At 34.2% G+C, this 19,447-nt stretch overlaps 5 protein-coding genes across 5 annotated transcripts in view; 1 reads left to right on the plus strand and 4 right to left on the minus strand.

Annotated features, from left to right (window-relative positions):
• The window catches only part of LOC106314611, a gene marked incomplete at its 5' end in the record, with an annotated part of 7,157 nt that extends 3,544 nt beyond the window's left edge, over positions 1 to 3,613 (minus strand). The window contains 4 exons of the mRNA XM_013752455.1: positions 483 to 491; positions 2,915 to 2,949; positions 3,319 to 3,420; positions 3,547 to 3,613. Of these exons, the coding sequence (XP_013607909.1) occupies positions 483 to 491; positions 2,915 to 2,949; positions 3,319 to 3,420; positions 3,547 to 3,613 (213 nt within the window). The remainder of the gene's footprint in view (positions 1 to 482; positions 492 to 2,914; positions 2,950 to 3,318; positions 3,421 to 3,546) is intronic.
• A 3,303-nt stretch (positions 3,614 to 6,916) lies between these two features.
• LOC106317595 (probable F-box protein At4g22030) lies at positions 6,917 to 8,165 on the minus strand. Its single transcript, XM_013755385.1, has one exon. The coding sequence runs from the start codon at positions 8,123 to 8,125 to the stop codon at positions 6,917 to 6,919; it is 1,209 nt and encodes a 402-aa protein (XP_013610839.1). The 5' UTR covers positions 8,126 to 8,165.
• Positions 8,166 to 8,770: 605 nt separating this feature from the next.
• On the plus strand, positions 8,771 to 10,205 carry LOC106312990 (peroxisomal membrane protein PMP22). Its single transcript, XM_013750706.1, has 7 exons — positions 8,771 to 8,881; positions 9,180 to 9,278; positions 9,359 to 9,460; positions 9,526 to 9,601; positions 9,674 to 9,744; positions 9,829 to 9,914; positions 9,999 to 10,205. Exons 1-7 carry the CDS (start codon positions 8,807 to 8,809, stop codon positions 10,057 to 10,059), a joined length of 570 nt encoding a protein of 189 aa, XP_013606160.1. The 5' UTR covers positions 8,771 to 8,806; the 3' UTR covers positions 10,060 to 10,205.
• LOC106312989 (aspartic proteinase A3) lies at positions 10,136 to 13,595 on the minus strand. The gene is made up of 12 exons (XM_013750705.1): positions 13,381 to 13,595; positions 12,420 to 12,785; positions 12,260 to 12,320; positions 12,077 to 12,171; positions 11,873 to 11,985; positions 11,586 to 11,794; positions 11,372 to 11,436; positions 11,109 to 11,287; positions 10,874 to 11,021; positions 10,683 to 10,802; positions 10,451 to 10,539; positions 10,136 to 10,358 (listed from the first exon to the last, which is right to left on the minus strand). The coding sequence occupies exons 2-12, from the start codon at positions 12,777 to 12,779 to the stop codon at positions 10,274 to 10,276; spliced, it is 1,524 nt and encodes a 507-aa protein (XP_013606159.1). The 5' UTR covers positions 12,780 to 12,785; positions 13,381 to 13,595; the 3' UTR covers positions 10,136 to 10,273.
• Positions 13,596 to 15,738: 2,143 nt separating this feature from the next.
• Positions 15,739 to 18,923, minus strand: LOC106316617 (probable WRKY transcription factor 42). Its single transcript, XM_013754500.1, has 6 exons — positions 18,407 to 18,923; positions 18,176 to 18,274; positions 17,602 to 17,748; positions 17,132 to 17,488; positions 16,924 to 17,037; positions 15,739 to 16,368 (listed from the first exon to the last, which is right to left on the minus strand). The coding sequence occupies exons 1-6, from the start codon at positions 18,626 to 18,628 to the stop codon at positions 15,763 to 15,765; spliced, it is 1,545 nt and encodes a 514-aa protein (XP_013609954.1). The 5' UTR covers positions 18,629 to 18,923; the 3' UTR covers positions 15,739 to 15,762.
• Positions 18,924 to 19,447: the final 524 nt, after the last annotated feature.

The raw sequence follows: 19,447 nt of genomic DNA on the forward strand, positions 1-19,447 counted from the left end.
GAGGCGTCTTACTCCAGTTCGGATGTGGCATGGAGAAGTAACCTTTGATCGTGTCGGTTACGTCCGATGCAAGACATCCGTCAACCCCAAACCTGGAAAAAACAAATTTAAAATATAAATTATTTTATAATGTTATAAAAGAATTTTAAACGAATTAAAAAAATTAATGTAACATACCACAAAGTTCCGGTCGGTCGGGGTCGATGACTGGTAAACCTTCTCTGCCTGGCAGACGAAGAATATCCTCGACAGTGTACTGCGAGTAAGGAGCACTCGGAGGCACCATCAAATCGGGATGAATATCGGCGGGCATCGGAGGAGCCATCGGAGGAGGCACAAGAGGAGGCATCGTCGGAGGAGCCATCGGAGGAGGCACATGAGGAACCGATGGTGCACTAGAAAAAGGAGACCGAGAGACTCTCTGAGAAGACTGAGTCTCGGGGACAGTCTCCCCAGTAGATCATGCAGTTGTCGATGCAAACATCTATCATCTCCGAAGGCAACCCAAGACTATAAACCAGTTTCTGAATCTCATAATAAGAATCAGCAGACACATTGTATTCCGGCAAATACTCTTTAAACAAGTCTGCCCATTCGTTCATGCAACTTTCAGATAGATTGTGATCAGTTTTAATATTCATCATTCTAGCAGCTAACGACAATTTAGAGAGACCTTCTCTACAACCACTGTAAAGTGGTTGATTCGCCGCGTTTAACATTTCGTAAAACTTTTTTGCATCTATATTAGGTTCTTCATCTTCATCATGAGCTACGAATGCATCAGCTACCATATCATGAACCCTATCATAATCTACCATCTCCTCCTGATGGTAATTATGTTCATTATGCAAATGATGATCAACCGGTTCTTCCTGAAAATTGCTATTACTACTACTAGCTTCATTCTGATCATAATTATAATCTTCTCCATGTTGAAACCAGATATAGTAATTTGGCGTGAAACCTCTATTTATTAAATGCTTCCAAACATTTTCACGATTTGCCAATTTCGAATTGTTGTATTTCCGACAAGGACAGAACATCTTACCGCTTTCTTGGACGAGTGGTGTGGAATCTACTTGATGCATAAATGTCTCCAGCCCTTCAAGGTATTCTTTCGTCACTCTCCTGTTAGCATCTCTGTGCATATACATCCACCTCCGCAACTCGAAAATATTTCCGGTGCCCGACATTTTTTTCTTTCATGTTTTTTTTCCTTGTTTATGTGTTTAAAATGATGTTCAAACGTCCATATTTATAGAAAATTTTTTAGTTGAAAGTTTACTAGGAATTTACGACGAAATTTAGTTAGATAGCCGAAACAAAAAACGTGTTACAACTATAAAGTTGGTGGACTCGGAACTTTGTCGTTAAGTAAACGTAAAATATTTCCTCGTAAAGTAGACGCTATTATTACGTCCACTACAAGAAAAAGTAAACATTGTGACTAGATATTATGACAAAAAGTTTGGTCACAATATTGCGACTATTTACGTACGGGGTAGTGACTAAATTTTTTTGTCACAAAATCGTGATTATTTAATCATAATTGTAACATAAAATATTACTATATTCCATCACTATTATAAAAGCGCAGTGGCAAGCAAGTTTTGACTTGAGCGCTGCCACCGATCTTATATTCCATCACTATTACTAGCGATTCCGGCTTCATGCAGGCGAGTTGCAGCCTGCAATCCCCATGTTTATTTTTAAGGTTGGTCATTAAAATTTGGTTTGGGCCCAATACTAATAATTAAAAAAAGTTAAGCAAAAAGCATCCTTCCAGGATTTGAACTAGCGATTTGGTGTGTCAGAATATAAGGGTACGCAACCAACTGACCTGCTTCATCTTTTCTTGAACATGATGAAAACACTAAAATTTATTTTTAACCTGTGTCAGTTGACACCCTAATGGACAACGTAGGTCCGCCTCTTAAAAACGATATTGCTTTAAAATTCAGACTCAAAATTTTATCTTTTCAAATTACTCTCACATCTATAATTGAAACCCCAAACAACTACCCCAAACTCTAATCATTAAATCATAAAGATTAACCTTACACTTTAAGTAATAAATTACAATTGCTAAAATATGCGTAAAACTAATATCTAACACTCATACAAAATTATAACATTATAATCTAAACTTTAACTTCATACTTTATATCTGAACCTCAAAATGTATTCTCCAAACTCCAAACCCTAAATAATAAAGATAACCCTCGACACTTTAAATCATTGAAGTTAAAATCATAATAACCAAAATATAATCACTAATTATATATAAAAATATTTTAAAAAGTTACATATAAAATTTAATAAATTTAGTTAAAAAATATATAAATTGAATTCACTACGTATAATATTATTAACCACCAAATTTAATATTTTATAAATCCTAACAGCAAACATTAAAACAAACTTGAAATCGTATACCCTAAACTCCAAATTCTATATCCTAACTCTATATACTTGAACTTATAACTTTAAGTCATATAAATTAAATCACAAATCCTTTTAACAAACCTTAACTTTAAACATGTACATGAAACCCTATACCCTAAACTCTAAATCATAAATTATGTCTTAATCTTTAAAAAATATCATACAATTTTAAATATTAAACTATTACACCAACATATAATCATTGATTAAGAATATATTTATTTTTAAAAAACATATAACCATTGAATACGTACACAAAATTAATCTATCTCTATCAAGAAAATCAATTAATTAAACTACAAAACCAAAACTTAAACAAAACTAAATAACCATGTTTTGGTTTTGGCTCCAAATTATTTGGAATTGACATTAAATATTTTAGGTTTCCCACGTCAAAAAAAAGAAAGGTTTCCCACGTTTTGAGAATATGCTCTATCTCATAAACTCGACGTCGAGTTTACGAGGAAACTATTTTTCCTCCTAAAAACCAAGTTATGTTACGTCCTTTTTACGAGAAAATCGTTTATTTTACGACGAACTAACGTTGCTTTTTAATTTCCTCGTAAGATACTCGTAAAGTAGACGTAAATTTACGAGGATTAAATTTCATCGTTATTTTTCTTCGCTATAGTTGTGTTTTCTTGTAGTGGTAACTTCAATCATCCGTAATCCCACGCCCTTTTATTTAAAAGAAAAAACACATATCATAAACGAATTGTTCATACTCCTTGAGAATCTAGTAAGAGCCTACAACCCTCAAAACCAGTAATCACATTGTCTCTCTCTATCATAAGTTCATAACTAACACATTCATCATCATCACAAAGGAACCATCTTTCATTGGTATCAATGTAAAGTAAAAAAAGAAGCAACCTGTGTTGGCAGAGATGGAAAAGGTAGCTGGCTCGCCTCGAGCTATAGGATTAGGCGCTATATTAACCTCTTTCACTTTTAATTCATACTCTGCATTCTCCTCTGCAATTCAAGAAGAAAAAAAAACGAAACTTTGAAACTATGAAACGATCAATTACAAGAGGCATGCATCACAAGAAGAAAGAGTAAAAAAGCTAAAAAGAAGAGACGGAGGAGTGTTAAATGTACCACAGTATTGGACATCAGTGGTGGCGGCTCGAACAATCGTTGAGAAGACGAGGAGAAGAGAGACAAAGAGAGGAGGTTACAGAGTCAAAGCTAATCTCAAAGAGAGAGGGACGTGAGAGACGCAAGACTCGTCACAGCTTCACCCTCCCAGACTTAAAGTGGGGAGTTCAGCGAAGTCTCAGGTGCATGAAGGTCCAATCTCACGGCGGTGCTGACAATCAGAATCGAAGATTGGAGACGGAACGGTGGAGATCAGAGGAAGGGTTCGAAGAGTATAGAAAGAAGATGAAGGAATCGACCAATACAAAAAGGGCACGTATGGGGTGCTCAGCGGTTCCAAAACTCCTTAGTTAGACACCGATTCTCTTGCCTTTTTCTTTTTTTCATTTCTTTTTTCGGTTTTTTTTTAAGAATCCCCTCTAAAAACGTCCATTGGAGGTGGTCTAAGCTTACCCTCCTTTGTTTTCTCTCTCTTTAGATTATAATTTATAAATAAAGTTAGGTCTCCTTTCTTTTCCTGTCATAGTTGTTATCTCTTTAATACATTTTAAGTTAAACTGTAGTCTGTAGATAATTATAAGGAAATATGCTGTCAATAAAACTAGGGGAAACTTTAGAAAAAGAAAAGTATTTTAATTATTTTATGAGAAATTGCATCTCATATCTCTATCGTATTATTTGATAAATCAGTTTTTTACGATTGCGCTCATGTTAATTCTCACAAAAGTCAATAATATGAGTATCCTTAATGAATACAAAATTAATCCAAGTGCAAGAAACAAATTCTTCAAAAGCCTCACCAAATATATAATAATACTAGGTGATTTTCCCGTGCTCATGCACAGATATAAATATTTCTTAAGTAAATATATTATAATAATTGATTGCTACTTACTTTTAATTTTAAATTAATTTATAATTTATATGCATCATTTATATTAATATTATTGTATTACTTTAATTATACATATGATTTTATATATGTTATATCTAATTGGTATTGTTGTTTTTCAGTAGATATAGTTATCATTTGGGTAAATTGGATTGCATCTATGAATTCAACTGTAATATTTTTTATTCTATATATTAAAATTTTGATTAATTTCTTATTTTCATTTAGGTGGTTGTTGTCTTAGATATGTAAATATATTTTATGAAGATTATATATAACTTAAGATATATTGTGCTTAGAATGAAATAAAAAATAAACTAAACTATCTGATTCCAAATTACTTAAATTAATATAACAAAATGATAATATTCTGAAGTCTCGTGCATATAAATAAATTTTACAAAAAAACTAAATTGTAACAGTTGGTTAATATTTTATTTTCATTTTAATATGTTTTGAGTTGTCCTATGATTTATATTTATAAAATAAATTACTATTCTTATAAAATTAAATATTTTTATCGTAGTTAAATCTATGATGTTAGATATAAGTTGAATTAGTCGAATCACTCATGTTGTGAGTATATTGAGTTACATATATTCTTTCAAATTCAAAATGAAGTATAATTATTTTTTACTCTAATTAAGTCAAATGTGCATGTATTTCGTAATATTTATCAAATTATATGTTAATGTTTTTTTTAAAAAATATTAGAAAATAAAGTGATGATCAATAGGAAGTTACATGCGTAATTAGCTGATACATTTTTGAAAGCTCATGAACAGGTATTAATATTTACAATAATTAAAATATTCAATAAATTCTAAATAATTTATGCCTTTGATTTATTGAATGGAAACTAAAATTTATTTTAAATAATCTTAAAAATTAGAATTCTGATTTTCTTTGGTATTTTGATTATGGTTCTATTAAGTTCCACAAACATAAAAAAAATAAAAGTTAAAAGCAAATTTAATATTAAGAAAAAAATATCTTTAATAATGATAAAATATAATATATGTATCTCATTAAATTATTTTGTAACTATTTGATCAAACCACGTTTATTTTAAAAATTTATTTTTAGTTTTTTTTAATATCTCTTAAAAATAAGCCGTAAAAAATTGTGATTTTATTTAAAAATAATATTATATAAGTGAAATATAATTTATCAATATTTTTTGTTGTACTCGAAAAATATTATAGTCAACTAAATATATGAAAAATAAATAAAGCATTACAATATTACTAATTATAAACTATTTTTAGATAATTAAACATATATCAGTTTATGTTACTTAATTATTTTATGTAAGCATCTAAGAAAATATATAGATATATAAAAATATTTTTATTACTTTGAAATATTTTGTATTGTTTAAAATTATATTTTAAAAGAAATAATATTTCTCTTTCTAATATCAATATTATATGTGTAAATAGTTTTTTAATGAAATCACATTATATAGAAATTTATAATTTTCATCTAGGAAAATATAGATATAAGGAAAGTATTTTATTACTTCAAAATTATATTTTATGTTATTTAAAAATATTTTTTAAATGTAATCTTACTATTTTGTGAACTTTCCTTTTTTATGAAATCATATTATATATACATATAGTTTCGTTTTTCAATTCCTTTTTTTAATTTATAAAAAGTTTCCCTTTTTATTATATGTGTATATTTTTCGAAATTTTTTTAAAAAGAAACTAAATAAAAAAATAAACAATAGTATTTAAAATGTAAATTAATTCAGTAAGGGTATCAGTGTAATCAACCATCGTGAGAGTTAACGTGAAAGCGACACATAAGAAACTGACTTCTCAAATAATATTATAGAGATAGTTCTTATATACAACGTAAAAAATAGATATATGTACATATATATATATATATATATACATATATTTGATAAAATAAATATTAATAGTTAGCTACTAATAATATTTAATGATATGACGTAGGACTGCGACTTCAGGTATTCAGGTTGGTTTCGGGTAAGACCTTTTCGGTTTTGGGAATATCGGTTATAGAGAAATTATATCCAAATAGTATTTGGTAGAATTTTGGTTTGGATTTGGGTCGGTTAATTCGAGTATATAATTTCAAACCCAAAAATATAATGTTTTTATCTATTTTTTATTTTGTAAAAAGAAAAATCAATTAAAATCATATATATATATATATATTAATAATATGCAGGTAATTACAATATTGAAGCAGCCTAGTGGTATGTTACATATTACTTCAGCTTTCCAACCCGGGGTACACGGATCTAAATCTAGTATTGGTCTCTAAATTTTAATTTTTTTTTGAAACAAGTTCTATGATCTGGTTATTTTTTTGGTGTGAAAATTTCATACCAATCGGTTTATATTGTCTTTTGTAAAAGTAAAATAATTTTGTCGATAGAAATAAATCAAAGAATGAATGAATTCATCTATACAAATCAATGGAAGTGATCTCTACAAAAACCTAGAAAAGCTTGCTTGCAAATTCATTAGCCTTAACCTGAGAGATTTTAGATTTCTTTGCGAGATCTCTCAGCTCAGACAAGCTTCTCCCTAACTTCAACGCAACTTTTGTCTCAAACACTTGTCCGTGCTCTCTCTTCTCTGTCGAGTTCAACGTCTCTTCTAACAGAGAGAAGAATCCCGCTGAGTTTCTATACATCTCAAACACCATTCCCACTTGACCACCATGCTCCAAAGTGTTGACAATCGCAGCCAAAGAAGCACAAGTCATCGCCACAACTCCAGCTAAACCAGAATCTTGACCGATAAAAACAGAGCTCACTGCAGAAACTCCGGTTAAAACCGGTCCAGAGATAGCCAAGAACCGGTTTAGCTTCAAGGCCACGTTACCTAATTTCTCATACTCTTCTGCGTCTCTAGTCTTAACCACGTGAGCTACTTCTCTCATCTCCGTCTCCAGCTCTTGACTCCACCCGTTCGCAAGACCGGTGTTAGGGTTTCTCTGTTTCTTTTCAGGCCACCAAGTCGCCGGTTTAAACTCTTCTGGAAACTTCTCGAGCATTGCTCCGATTAGAGGAAGAGGGTAAGCTTTGTCTAGAGCCAACACTCTCTGTATCGCTTCCTTCACATCTTCCTCGTAGATTGCCTCGTTTTCTCTCAGAATCATTTCGAGCTCTGTTCTCAGCTTCTTGAACAGCCTCGTGGCGTTTCTCTGTTCTTCAGCGAGCTGCGACGGTTGAATCTTGCTCATCAAGGCACTGATACTTGTGGCAGAAGCTAACAAAACCGTCGAAGCTATCTTCACGGCCGTTACAGAGTCTCCTCCGTGAACATTAACAGAGGCTATTCCAGCCATCAAAGCGGCTGTGAGAGTGATCATGTTGACGGAATTGAGCAACAAAGAGTTCCAATTGTTCCGCTGATCTCCGAGGTTCTTGTGCATCTCGATCCTATCCATAACTGCTTCAAGAACCGCATTGAGGCGTGCCCTTTGGATAGAATCAGAGTCTCTCCTCTGTTTCAACGGAAGAGGAAGGGTTTCCATGAACCCAACTGGTTCTTTAACCGACAAAGTCGGATTCTTTATCGGTATTTTCGGAACAGAGACGTTAAATTTCGGCAGTTTCGGGATGGAGACGGCAGCTTTAGGTCTCATGCATGAAGAGGAAGAAGACGAAAGAACTAATCTTGAAACGTGCAATGAAGCCATTGGTGTGTGTATACAAGAACTAAAACCGGTTCTTGATTCGTTTGTTTCTTGACCTTTTCTAATTGTGTTTTGTAACTCTGTTTGATGAGAAGACGATGATGGTAGCTCTAAATATATATAGTTTTTTTGCTGATAGGCAGAGCATACACTAAGAATAGAAAATTAAATGAATTGAATTGACCAAACAGAGAATTAAAATTGAATTTTGACCAAAGACCAATTATTCTCAGGCGTTGATAGCTTCTCCTGTGGCGGTTTTGGTCTAAACCGGAAGCCTCCCAATTTTACCCGCCATCATACTCGTAGAACGAGTCTTTAATACTACTATCAAACCGAGATCAATAGATTCTCGTGTGGCGGTTTTGATATAAACCGGAAGCCTCTCAATTTTACTCGTCATCTTCGTAGAACCAGTCTTTAATACTACTATTAAACCGAGATCAATAGATTCTCTTGTGGCGGTTTTGATCTAAACCGGATGCATCCCAATTTTACCCGACATCCTCCTCGTAGAACGAGTCCTTAATACTATTAAACCGAGATCAACCGGATCGGTTTGCTTGATTGTATCAGTTTGTCAGGATTGAACCGGTTCGGTTTTGTGTTATTGAAGTGTTGTAGATATTTTAACCAGGCACTATACACTCTATAGAGAGAATCAAAAGAGGAAGAATCCAAGAAATGGGATCTCCAGCGAAGAAGACGACTCTGCAACGATACTTGTCACAACTTCAGCAACATCCTCTTAGAACAAAGGTTCGATCTTTGGTTTCCTCTTATACTTCTTCTTCTTTGTGAATGATATGGTTGAGATGTAGTTTCATTTCTTTGAAATTAGGGTTTAGTCTGATCGATTGAGAGAATATTATGTTGTTTTCGATTGAAAGTTTGTGTCTTTGAACCAGACCCAGTTTCAGAATCCGGTTATCTTTGAGAATTCAATAGCTCGTTGACTTTTTCTCTAATGAATTTAGGTTTTGTCTTGAAGTGAGTTATGTAGTTGTTATATAAGTATGTGTTATGAGGTTGGTGCCAATGTGTCCGTACTTTGCAGGCGATTACTGCTGGAGTTTTGTCCGGTGTGAGTGATGTTGTTTCACAGAAACTCTCTGGGATACAGAAGATTCAGCTGAGAAGGGTTCTTCTCAAAATGGTAAAAAGCTTGAATCTTTCTCTCATCAATAACCCTATTTTCAAAACCAATCCTTTAGTTCTGTTGCCTTTCTCCAACAGATATTTGCAGGGGGGTTTCTCGGACCAGTAGGGCATTTCTTTCATACAACTCTAGATAAGATTTTTCAAGGGAAGAAAGACACAAAGACCGTCGCAAAGAAGGTAAATGTCCAATAATGTTTCAATGCTTTCGTTTATGCTAAATGTAAAACGTTTGGTTTTGGTAGGTAATCGTGGAACAACTGACATTGTCACCATTGAACCATTTGCTTTTCATGATCTATTATGGAGTAGTCATTGAAAGTAAGTTCCTTTTCTATCACTCCATTTGTAAAACCATCTTGTGGATGGTGTCAGAAAGTTAGAATGAAACAGGAACTCCTTGGAATCTTGTTAGAGACAGGATCAAGAAGACTTACCCAACAGTCCAGCTTACAGCATGGACCGTAAGTGATAGAAAGTGTTTTGTCTATTATCAATGTATTGGAAGTGTTACATATTTAATGTCTACTGATTTGATTTAATCACAGTTTTTCCCCATTGTGGGATGGGTAAACTACAAGTATGTGCCACTGCACTTCCGGGTCATATTGCACAGCCTCGTCGCATTCTTCTGGTAAGACAATGACTCATATTTGCCGCAGCCTCCACAAACCAAAACTTAAAGCTCAACATTCTTCTTGTTTTGTTTTTTTTTCAGGGGAATCTTCCTGACCCTGCGAGCAAGGTCGATGACACTAGCTTTGGCAAAGGCTAAGTGATCAGGGAAACACATCAAGCAAGAACTAGCTATGATCTTTGTTTTTTCTGTAAGTTAAAGCATGTCTAAAAAGTAAATTAAAAAGGGTGAAAACGAATAAGAATCTGTATTAAGATGATAACAATGGTTTTTAAGTTATTACAAACATTTCGTATTGTTCAAACACACATTCAGAAACATATAAATAAATGGTAATAAAAGAAGAGATCCTTGTTTTAAGTAGCTTTGGCGAATCCAACTCTTGTTTTCCCATAATCAAACACAGTATGGTATGGTCCCATGAAGATGTCACCCAAGATCCTGCATTTTTTTTAGCAGAAATTACAAAACAAAAATTAAAGAGTTTTAACATATTTGAGTTGTTTGGTTAGAATTTGGAAATGAGAAATTACCAAAGAGGTCCACGAGGTGGAGGTATATCCATGGCTGTGAAACCACTGGTGCACTGAGCCTGAACTCCATCACCAATCTTGAATATATACTGATCCAAGAAAAGATTGAAAGTGATGAGAAGTACTTTTTTTTTAATTAATAGAAATTTTATAAATCAATCCGAAAACCGGGAAATTAGGATCCCATTATAAACCGACTCGAACAAAACATCTTCAGAATGAGAAGTCTTACATCTTGCGGTGAGAGATCAAAGGGTTTCCCACCAATTGTGAATGTTACTATTGGCATTGAAGAAACCCTCTCACAGTCTACTGCTGATTGTTGGTTTGGGTTTGGTATATGGTCACAAAGCTACAAAAAAAATTCACAGAGTTTAGAGTTTTTTCACATGTTTTTGTCCAAAACAAGTCTTCAAGACTCACCTCAGCAGCATAAGCGAGTATGCGTTCTTGTGTTTGATTCTGAGACAATTCACTCTGCATCCACACAGATGCCATTTCACAAGCGCTGCACATGGCTTCGTTTAGAAGACCCGATACTCCATCTTCTACAACCGACTTAATCCCCATACTGCATACAGAACATGAATCAGTTTGAGTTTGCTAACTAATGTTCTAGAGACATCTCCCTTTTCTCATGGACTATGTATGTACTGACCTCACACTGTGTGTACCATCAAAACCGCAGAGTCCTATATGTGAGCATACCTTCCTCGGATCCACCTGAGAGACAAGGGAGTCCAACATGGTTTGTCCATATTGACCTATTACAGTTTTGCACTCTTGGCTTGCGATTCCTACTGCTCCAATGGCATGATTGATCATTGTGATGACAGTCTATTCATCACAGAAAAAATAACAAAAAACTATTCAGCATGTTTCATAGTGAACAATCTACAAAACCCTCTCAGCTCCTCTTACCGATGGACCGGTGAGAAGAGAAGTTCCGGAATCAGCAATGGCAGAACAACCTTTAGCACAATATCCTGAATGACATAGATGCACAGATTGCGTCAACTTACAGACAATCCATTTTTGAGACTGAAACTGTAACATCCTGGTTTGTGGTGTATAAGCATGGGAGGTTCATTAGCCGCGGGGTGTTATTGAAACATTTCAAGAAGCTTTGACTTACCGGTTGGTTTGTCAGCAATGTTGAGATCACCCATGTCGAATTGCCAGTAACCTTTACGTGTCACTGGAACATAAGTGTGCTCTCCTTTGAAGTGCTTAGGGTCAACTCCACCGAAAACAATCTGACCACCTTCTGGATCTTCCGGGTTACGGTTAAGCCAAAAGGAAAAAATAGGTTCCTTAACCAGACCTTTCTCTACCATGTTATACCTATTTATGATATAACATATTCACATCATATAATCATTCGTAATCAAATGAATAAAGAAAAGAAAATGTTTTTCATACCAAACTGGAGTTGAGTTTCCTACAGCGATCTCTTTGAAACCCAACCCAAGGATACCATCAAACTTGGCTAGCAAGAATGTAATACCAGGCTCACTAGTAGCCTCTATGAACTCCTGTGGTAATATAGAAGTAGCAATAAGATATGTAAGCAAAAACAAAACAAGTTTATTCTGAGATATGAAAGCTGTTGAGTAGGGTTTTTACCTGATCCTTGATAACAAGACCACCAACTTTAACATCATCATTGCTAAAGTAACCAGAAATAGCACCTGTCCCATAGCGGATTGACGCAGGCTTTCCTGTAAATGTAAAATAATTTTAGTGCCAAAAACTATATGTTATCAAATGAATATTATTGTTAAAAAGCTCAAGAATCAAGTAACCAACCGTTCCTTTTGTAAGTGGATGAGTCCCTAGCCTTGTACTTTGAATGAAAATAACAAGCAATCTGAAAAAAAGGTGTTATGTTTTCATACATTGAGATAAAGAAGACAATAGGATATAAAACATTTTAGTATGCATTCCTAAGAACAAGTAATTAGCGTACCGAGAAGTAGCAATTACTAGATGGTACCCAGAGATTGGAGCTTCCAGTATCAAAGATCGCTGTAAACTTTTGAGGTGGAGTACCAATGGTAATCTCACCATAGTATTGAGCATCCAAATAGTTTTTCAGTGGAACAATGTCTGAATTCGCATCGTTCAGGCAAAAATAATCTTTGGGAGACCAAGATCCTCGGTTTTTCAAGAATAGCTGAGAAGCTAGCCTGTTGGCCCTGTCTAGTTTCCTCTTTTTCAATCCAATTCTAAGCGTTCCATCGCCTTTTTGCTCAGATGATGAAGCCGCGGATATAAGGATTAAACATGAAAGCAAGAACGCTAGCAAGGACTGGAACCGAGTTCCCATTTTAACCTGTCATCAAATAACAATATTACATAAAACTTTAGTTGTTACTGTTTTAATAATGAAAGAAACACATGTGCAACAATAAAAGTCTAGTTCTTCTAAATCAGACCATTATAGGTCTTATTCAGACGATCTTGTACACCTTAGAAACGATATACTAATCCGAGTTTCTCAACAAAAGATCAAAGATTCAAGATTGGTTAATTACAGGACCAGAACACAGGCCCTTGGACTTCTAACATATTTACAAATTAAGGTAGAAACAGAAGATCTTAAAGATGTTAAAGGAGTTAATAAACTGAAACTGTTTTGTTCATCACTGCAGCATAATTGTTACCAATCACAGATGTAAAAAAAAATTGTTACTACATACCAAGAATCAAACAGATTTTCACTAAGTTTCTTATTTACCAACTTTAATATTGTTGATTAAGGTATCTCTCAAGTTTCAAGCCAATAAAAATGTAAAATTATTTTTGAGCTTTTTTACTTTTCAGTTTTCACAAACAGAAAGAAATTGATGAATAATCTGATAGTCCCTGAAATTTTTGGACAAAGATAAGAAATCTGGAAAACAGAGAAGAAGTGAAACAACACTCACCAAGAATGATAGTACCGATTCTGAAACCTTAAGAGGATGAAGAAGAAAACTCGAGTGCAAGAAGAATGGTGGATGGACTCTTTATATTTATAACGTAAATGAATTGAAAGAGAAACTAGAGAAACAAGAATGCAATATTTACTAGTATCAATCCATTGGGTATCAATTAATGGATACTTGTTGCTTCCAAATGTAAGGATATGAAGGAATTAATTAAAACTAAAATTAATTGTGTATTACATTTATAAGCAAGCGTCACGTTAATCAAACCATGTTTGGGTTGCGTGGGCCTATAGACAGATCAGCAAAATTTGCTTCTTTTAAACAAAGTGCATTTTCACTTTAGTATGTCCACTGTTGTAGTATCTTATTTTCCTTTTGATCCCAAATGTTGTCATAAATTTTGTAAAGTAAAAGCTTATAACATTTTGCATAAACTTTTGTAGAGCAATTATTGCACAATATATGGGATGCTTCAAGTAATTTAGTAATAAATCTAAGTAATTTCAAAATAAGAGATTAAAACTTAACAAATAATAATAAAAGAGTACAAATCATGATATGGAAACTCTTTTATTTCTCAAAATAAAAAGAGTAAGATATATTTAACAAGTAAATAATATTATAACCAAGAGCTCTTGGCCTAGTGGTATTGGAACTCCGGCTGGAGTGCCCGCCCTGGGTTCGAGTCGCCTTGGCCACCTTCCCGCCTATAACCGTGCGTGTCCGGATAGAAGGCCTCGTGGGGATTAGTCTGGGCTTACCGCCTGGGAACAAAAAAAAAAAAAAAAAAAAAAAAAAAAAAAAAATAATATTATTAATTAGAAACAAATTTCCTGATTTTTTTCATTTAAAGTACTTTACTCCCTCCATATCAGTTTAATTGGTGTTTAAGGATTTTAATTTTGTTTCAAAATAAGTGATTTTTTCACAATTCTAGGTGAAATTTAATGTCATTTGAAAATTTTAACTAATTATAAAATACTGCATCTTTTGAATTAGTTTTATTTAATGTTATTTTATGTAACCAAAGTCAATTACATAAAAGTTTGTATTTTCTTAATATTTGTGCAATTACAATACTTAAGAAACTTAAAACTAGAATGAAATTACTTTTAAAAAATTATTATTGTTGTTAACTATTTTTTTTATCAAAAAATAAAGATCGATGGTAATGCTGTTGTTAATAAGTTGTTAATTTACTACTTGGAATTTTGTCTGGGTGACTTTTTTTATAAATGCTGTTTATTTTTTATTGTTGTAAATAACTTGTTAATATTGGCTGTTTTAAGTTTGTCTAGCATTAGGTACGTTTCACGTTGATGAAACCATGAGTGTCTACAGCTAAGCATATCACTCTGTTACAGTAACGTCTACAAATCAATTTCTTCACTCTAATTATATTATACACCATTTATAGTTACTCCATACAACCAAGTTGCTTTGGTCTTGTGGTATAGGAGTTCCAGTTGGAGTGTCCGTCCCTCGGTTTGAGCCTTTGCCACTGCGGAATTTACATGTGGGCTGCAGCATCCGAGACCTGGAACCGTTACACGGTGAGCTACATGGTGACGCCCTGACAGCGTTCATGCTCCCTTCGATCTCTAGTCTGCACCACTTCGGTGGGGCCAGGATATTCGGTTAGCAAAAAAAAAATAGTTACTCCATACATCATAGAATGAAAATGATTAAAAAATATAAATAATGTGCACATACATATATCTAAGTCATAAGAACAATGTTAAAAGGTTAAACAGATTTCGTTTTTTTTTAAATTGAAAATAAATAGATGGGTTGTTTGATTGGTGTTTGCTGCAAATAGAAAATATAAGGTTGCTTTGATTTGTGGCACAAGCAAAACCGCCTTCACGTTGTTGACACTGCGTGGGACCCTATAAACGTAAATAACGTTTCGCTAAAGCTTCAATTTTCATATTTATCCATTTAACCCCTTTAGGTTTCATTAGGTTCATTCAGACCCTGAACAATGTACTGCCAAATCTTGGAACCAACTTAAGAAGTTCATCACCGCATTAGCTTAATAACTTGAGCTGGTAAACTACCAACCATCATGTCATTGGGTCCGATTCTGTTTGGGCCTTTGCTCACTCCTTAGTTACTTCAATAGTTTAATGTACTGAAAGCTTGCGTTACGCCTCAAGCTACAAGCCTCAACCATAGCACTTCGTTAGCCCACATAACTTTTTAAGAGATTGTTTTTCTAAAGGCAGTTTATATTCCAGGACAAAATTGTCTAACAAGCAACGAGAAAAATTTGCTATCAAGACTCTTATTGATAGTAAAAAAAGAAGAAGCTAAAAGGCCATAACTAGAATCCAAAATCGGCCGATAAACAAACCTAAAACATTTTTTATAAAAATGTTATTGCCTGTCACCGCTGCTCGTCGTAACATTATTATTACTACTGTTACTGCTCCCATTCTGGTGATTACTCGAACCGTTGATAATAGACGTGATGGCTGCGGCCAGAGCCGCTGCAAAGTTCGGATTGGCGGGCATAGCAGCATTGACGCTCTCGCCAGCGTTCAGCGACTGAGATGGTATATGCAAACCGGAGAACTTGGACTGTTGTTGGTTATAATACAAAGCCTGGCCCATCATCTGAGGCAAGCCCGATTGGTTCAACTCCGCGAAACCAGACCGTTGAGCGAATTGCATCAGTGGGTTGTTATTCGTCGGACCGTTAACGTCCGACGCTGATTCTGTGAGGTCTAGTGTAATGGTTGGGAATGGGGCCGAGGCTGAGATCGTGGCCATGCTTGAGGAACAAGTCAACATGGTTCGAGCGAAGAGGTTTGTTGGGTTCATTAAGCCGTCTTGGTTCGACATTGTGGAGCCTGAGAGGAGCATGCTTGCGGCTGCGGTTGTGGTTGAAGCCATGTACATAGCTGCCGGAGGTAATGGATGGTTATGGTTTCCTTCGTAGGTTGTTATGAGAATAGATCTGTCGTCTGCGCAACGTTGCACCTGTTGGATCATTAATCAGTTAAAAAATACGTCAATTTGTATTTGTGCATTTGACTGAACCCGAAAACATAGGTTTGAAATGTATAAATATGATCCAGTAGGGATGTATGCTGCCATGAGGGAGTATGAGATCATTAAAATTGGCCCTCTCATACTTGTGGTAAGCATTAAAATGAAAAGATGGGAAATGAATGGATAGAATAAACAGAAATATAATAAGATATAAAAAATGAAATAAATTTATTTCATTCATTTTCATCAAAATTTGAGAAAAATATTAGTATTTAAAAAATATTTTGTCTATTTTGGTGTAGAATTAATAAAATAAGCTTTTTATTCAATAAATTGATAATCCAGTTTCATCCGAGATTTCTAAAAGTGTACCCTTTTTTTAGAGCATGAGATCTTGAGCCAAAAATTGACTAAGCACCATAATAATAGGAGCAACATGTAATATTATTCATTTAAGACATCTATACTGGTTAAAATCATGGATTCAAAAATTTTAGTCTAATGGTTTACATTAATGTAGAAACCAAATGTTAAATAACGTACTTGCTTACGAACGGGACATCCAACGGCCATCGTGCAGCGGTAATAAGCTCGAGGGCACGGGTTCCCTTTTGCCATTTTCTGTCCGTATTTTCTCCATTGACATCCATCGCTTAACTGTAAATCACTATCACCGAGGTTAGCATGTTAGACCTTAAATACATTTGATAGGTCAGTCTTTAAAAGCTAGAGAGACTAAGCCTTTTGTTACCATGGGAGCTTCGGACCTTGCACGGACCGAAACACGGGCTTTACGCATGGTGGCTTCAGCGGCCGATTGATCGATAGCATTTCCATTGCCATTGCTGGAAGAGGCATTGTGTTTCGAAACTTTGCTAGGGTTTCCCCAGCCGTTCGATTCGTTCTCTGGGCTTTCTTCTATCTCAAGTACTCTTTTTGCGCGCTGACGTGAGCTAGAGTCCTCTAGAAGGGATTGGGGAGATCTTGACGTTATCCTCTCATCGGATGATACTTCAGCAGATGGTAGTCCCAAATCAATGAACTGTCTTGGAACCATCTCAGGAGCTTCATGTCGGTTAGTGTCCTTGTCTTTGCTCTCGATCGTAGCCTGATGAAAACAAGAGTTCAAAACCTTAACTAAAGTTGCGAGGAGCTTGACAATTGTTTCAAATGATGATTAAATTAAATATTAAGATGGATATTAAAAATAGTATTAGTTACCAGGTGATGATGATCTTCTTCTTGCCTCATGACAGCAACAAGTTGCATCTGCAAGGAGTTGAAGTTGTTGGTTGTTTGACTTAGCATTTCCTTTAGTCTTTGATTCTCTTCATTCGACTTCTTTAGCTCTTCTCGAAGTTGTGTATTCTTCATTTGTTGAACACCGCCATAATAATAGTTTAGACTAATTAAATATTTTCTATTGATTTTACCCGAAAAATATATTGAAAAGGGCAAATCTTTCTTGAAATACAGTGAACTAATATACAACAATGTCTACTATACAAATTATATATGAAAACAGATGCCAGTTAAAATTACAAATATAATTAAAAATCTTAAATCTTTACTATATATATTGATATATCGTTTTCATTGATTTTGACAATCTATTTTCGTTTCTGTTCATATTGGCTGAGAAGATATATATTCTAGTGCTCAAAATTAGGTCCCCGTAACTAAAATTGATTAGTTATCTTGAATTTTGGTTTCGTAGTAACTAATATAAAAAAACTAAAATCAGTTAATTTTTTATTTGGCAAAGAAAATGAGCCTACTAGTTTGATAAGTGTACCTCAATCTTTGTACGTTTCTCCTCCATATCAACAGACAATCCATCATCCACCAATGACTCGTCGCTTCCCGTATTCGCAGTGAGAAGATTAAGTCCAGTCTATTTACAAGAAATATAGTAAGATTAAGGCACAAACTTTCCATATATAACGAATTTATTGTTTAAAGTACTTTATAATATAATTGCTAAACACTGGAAAAAAACTTATAGGATGGTAAGGAAAATACTTACATTGATACCCATGGAACGATCATCATCATCGTCAACACGTGAATTTTCCCTTTTGACATGAAGCCTATGAGTTTCCTCGGTGATGACATTCTGATCATCTCTCTTCTCCGACCTGAAAAAGTCAACCTCATCCATTATTGGCCGATGGTGCTGCTCATCCGATGGTTGTGTCTGCTTCAAATTGTCACCTTGACCTCCAAGACTCACTGGAAAACGAAACATCTCTCTCGATATATATATAGATAATTCTAAGTTCTTGATAGACAACTTTGATTTTTTTTGTGTATGATCAGTAAGTACGGACGATGATCTTGCTTGATTTGTTATCTGAAACCCTAGTAAGTAAAGAGGATGTGTAAGCTGCCGGATAAGAAAAGGTAAGTATTTATCTTAGTGTGTGCGTGTGTGTGATTGTTCTGCACCATATCCAATCCTCCATATATAGAGAGGTGACGAAGAAGATATCGTAGAAGAAAGAGAAAAGAGATACTTTGTCGAGTATGTGGTTAGAGACGAGGATATGAGACCAAATGCTTCGGCTACAAATACGGTATTCACGGTCGACTCAGATATATATATATATATATATATATATATATTACATTTTAATCTTTCTTTCAGAATATTATTATTTAAGTATTTTTTGAGAAAATGCATAAGTTATTATTTAAGTATTGTTGTGTCTATATTTGTTTTACGTATTTATATATTATTAATTAGTAATTTAGATTTTAATTTGGATTCTCGTGGAATGATATTTGTGGAGACTTGTTTTCGTTCATTTTTGTTTTCGTCAGTATCGACGTCATTTGTCTACCATCTAGCATTGACTTATATCAATAACAGATCATCCCATCCAACGATTGAGTTTTATAACAGAGACGTGTTATTGCTGCTTTTTTGGGTCAAACCATTCAAAATGAGAAAAAACCTTAATGTTGCTTACCAGATGAGCTATGTTTTATGAAGGACGTTTTATTAGTTTTACTTGTTGCTGTTTTATGCTCTTCTTATATAAAAATTGCGTTCTTTAATCTTAAC

Source organism: Brassica oleracea, chromosome C9 (genome assembly GCF_000695525.1).
Source record: "Brassica oleracea var. oleracea cultivar TO1000 chromosome C9, BOL, whole genome shotgun sequence".
Classification (NCBI taxonomy): domain Eukaryota; kingdom Viridiplantae; phylum Streptophyta; class Magnoliopsida; order Brassicales; family Brassicaceae; genus Brassica; species Brassica oleracea.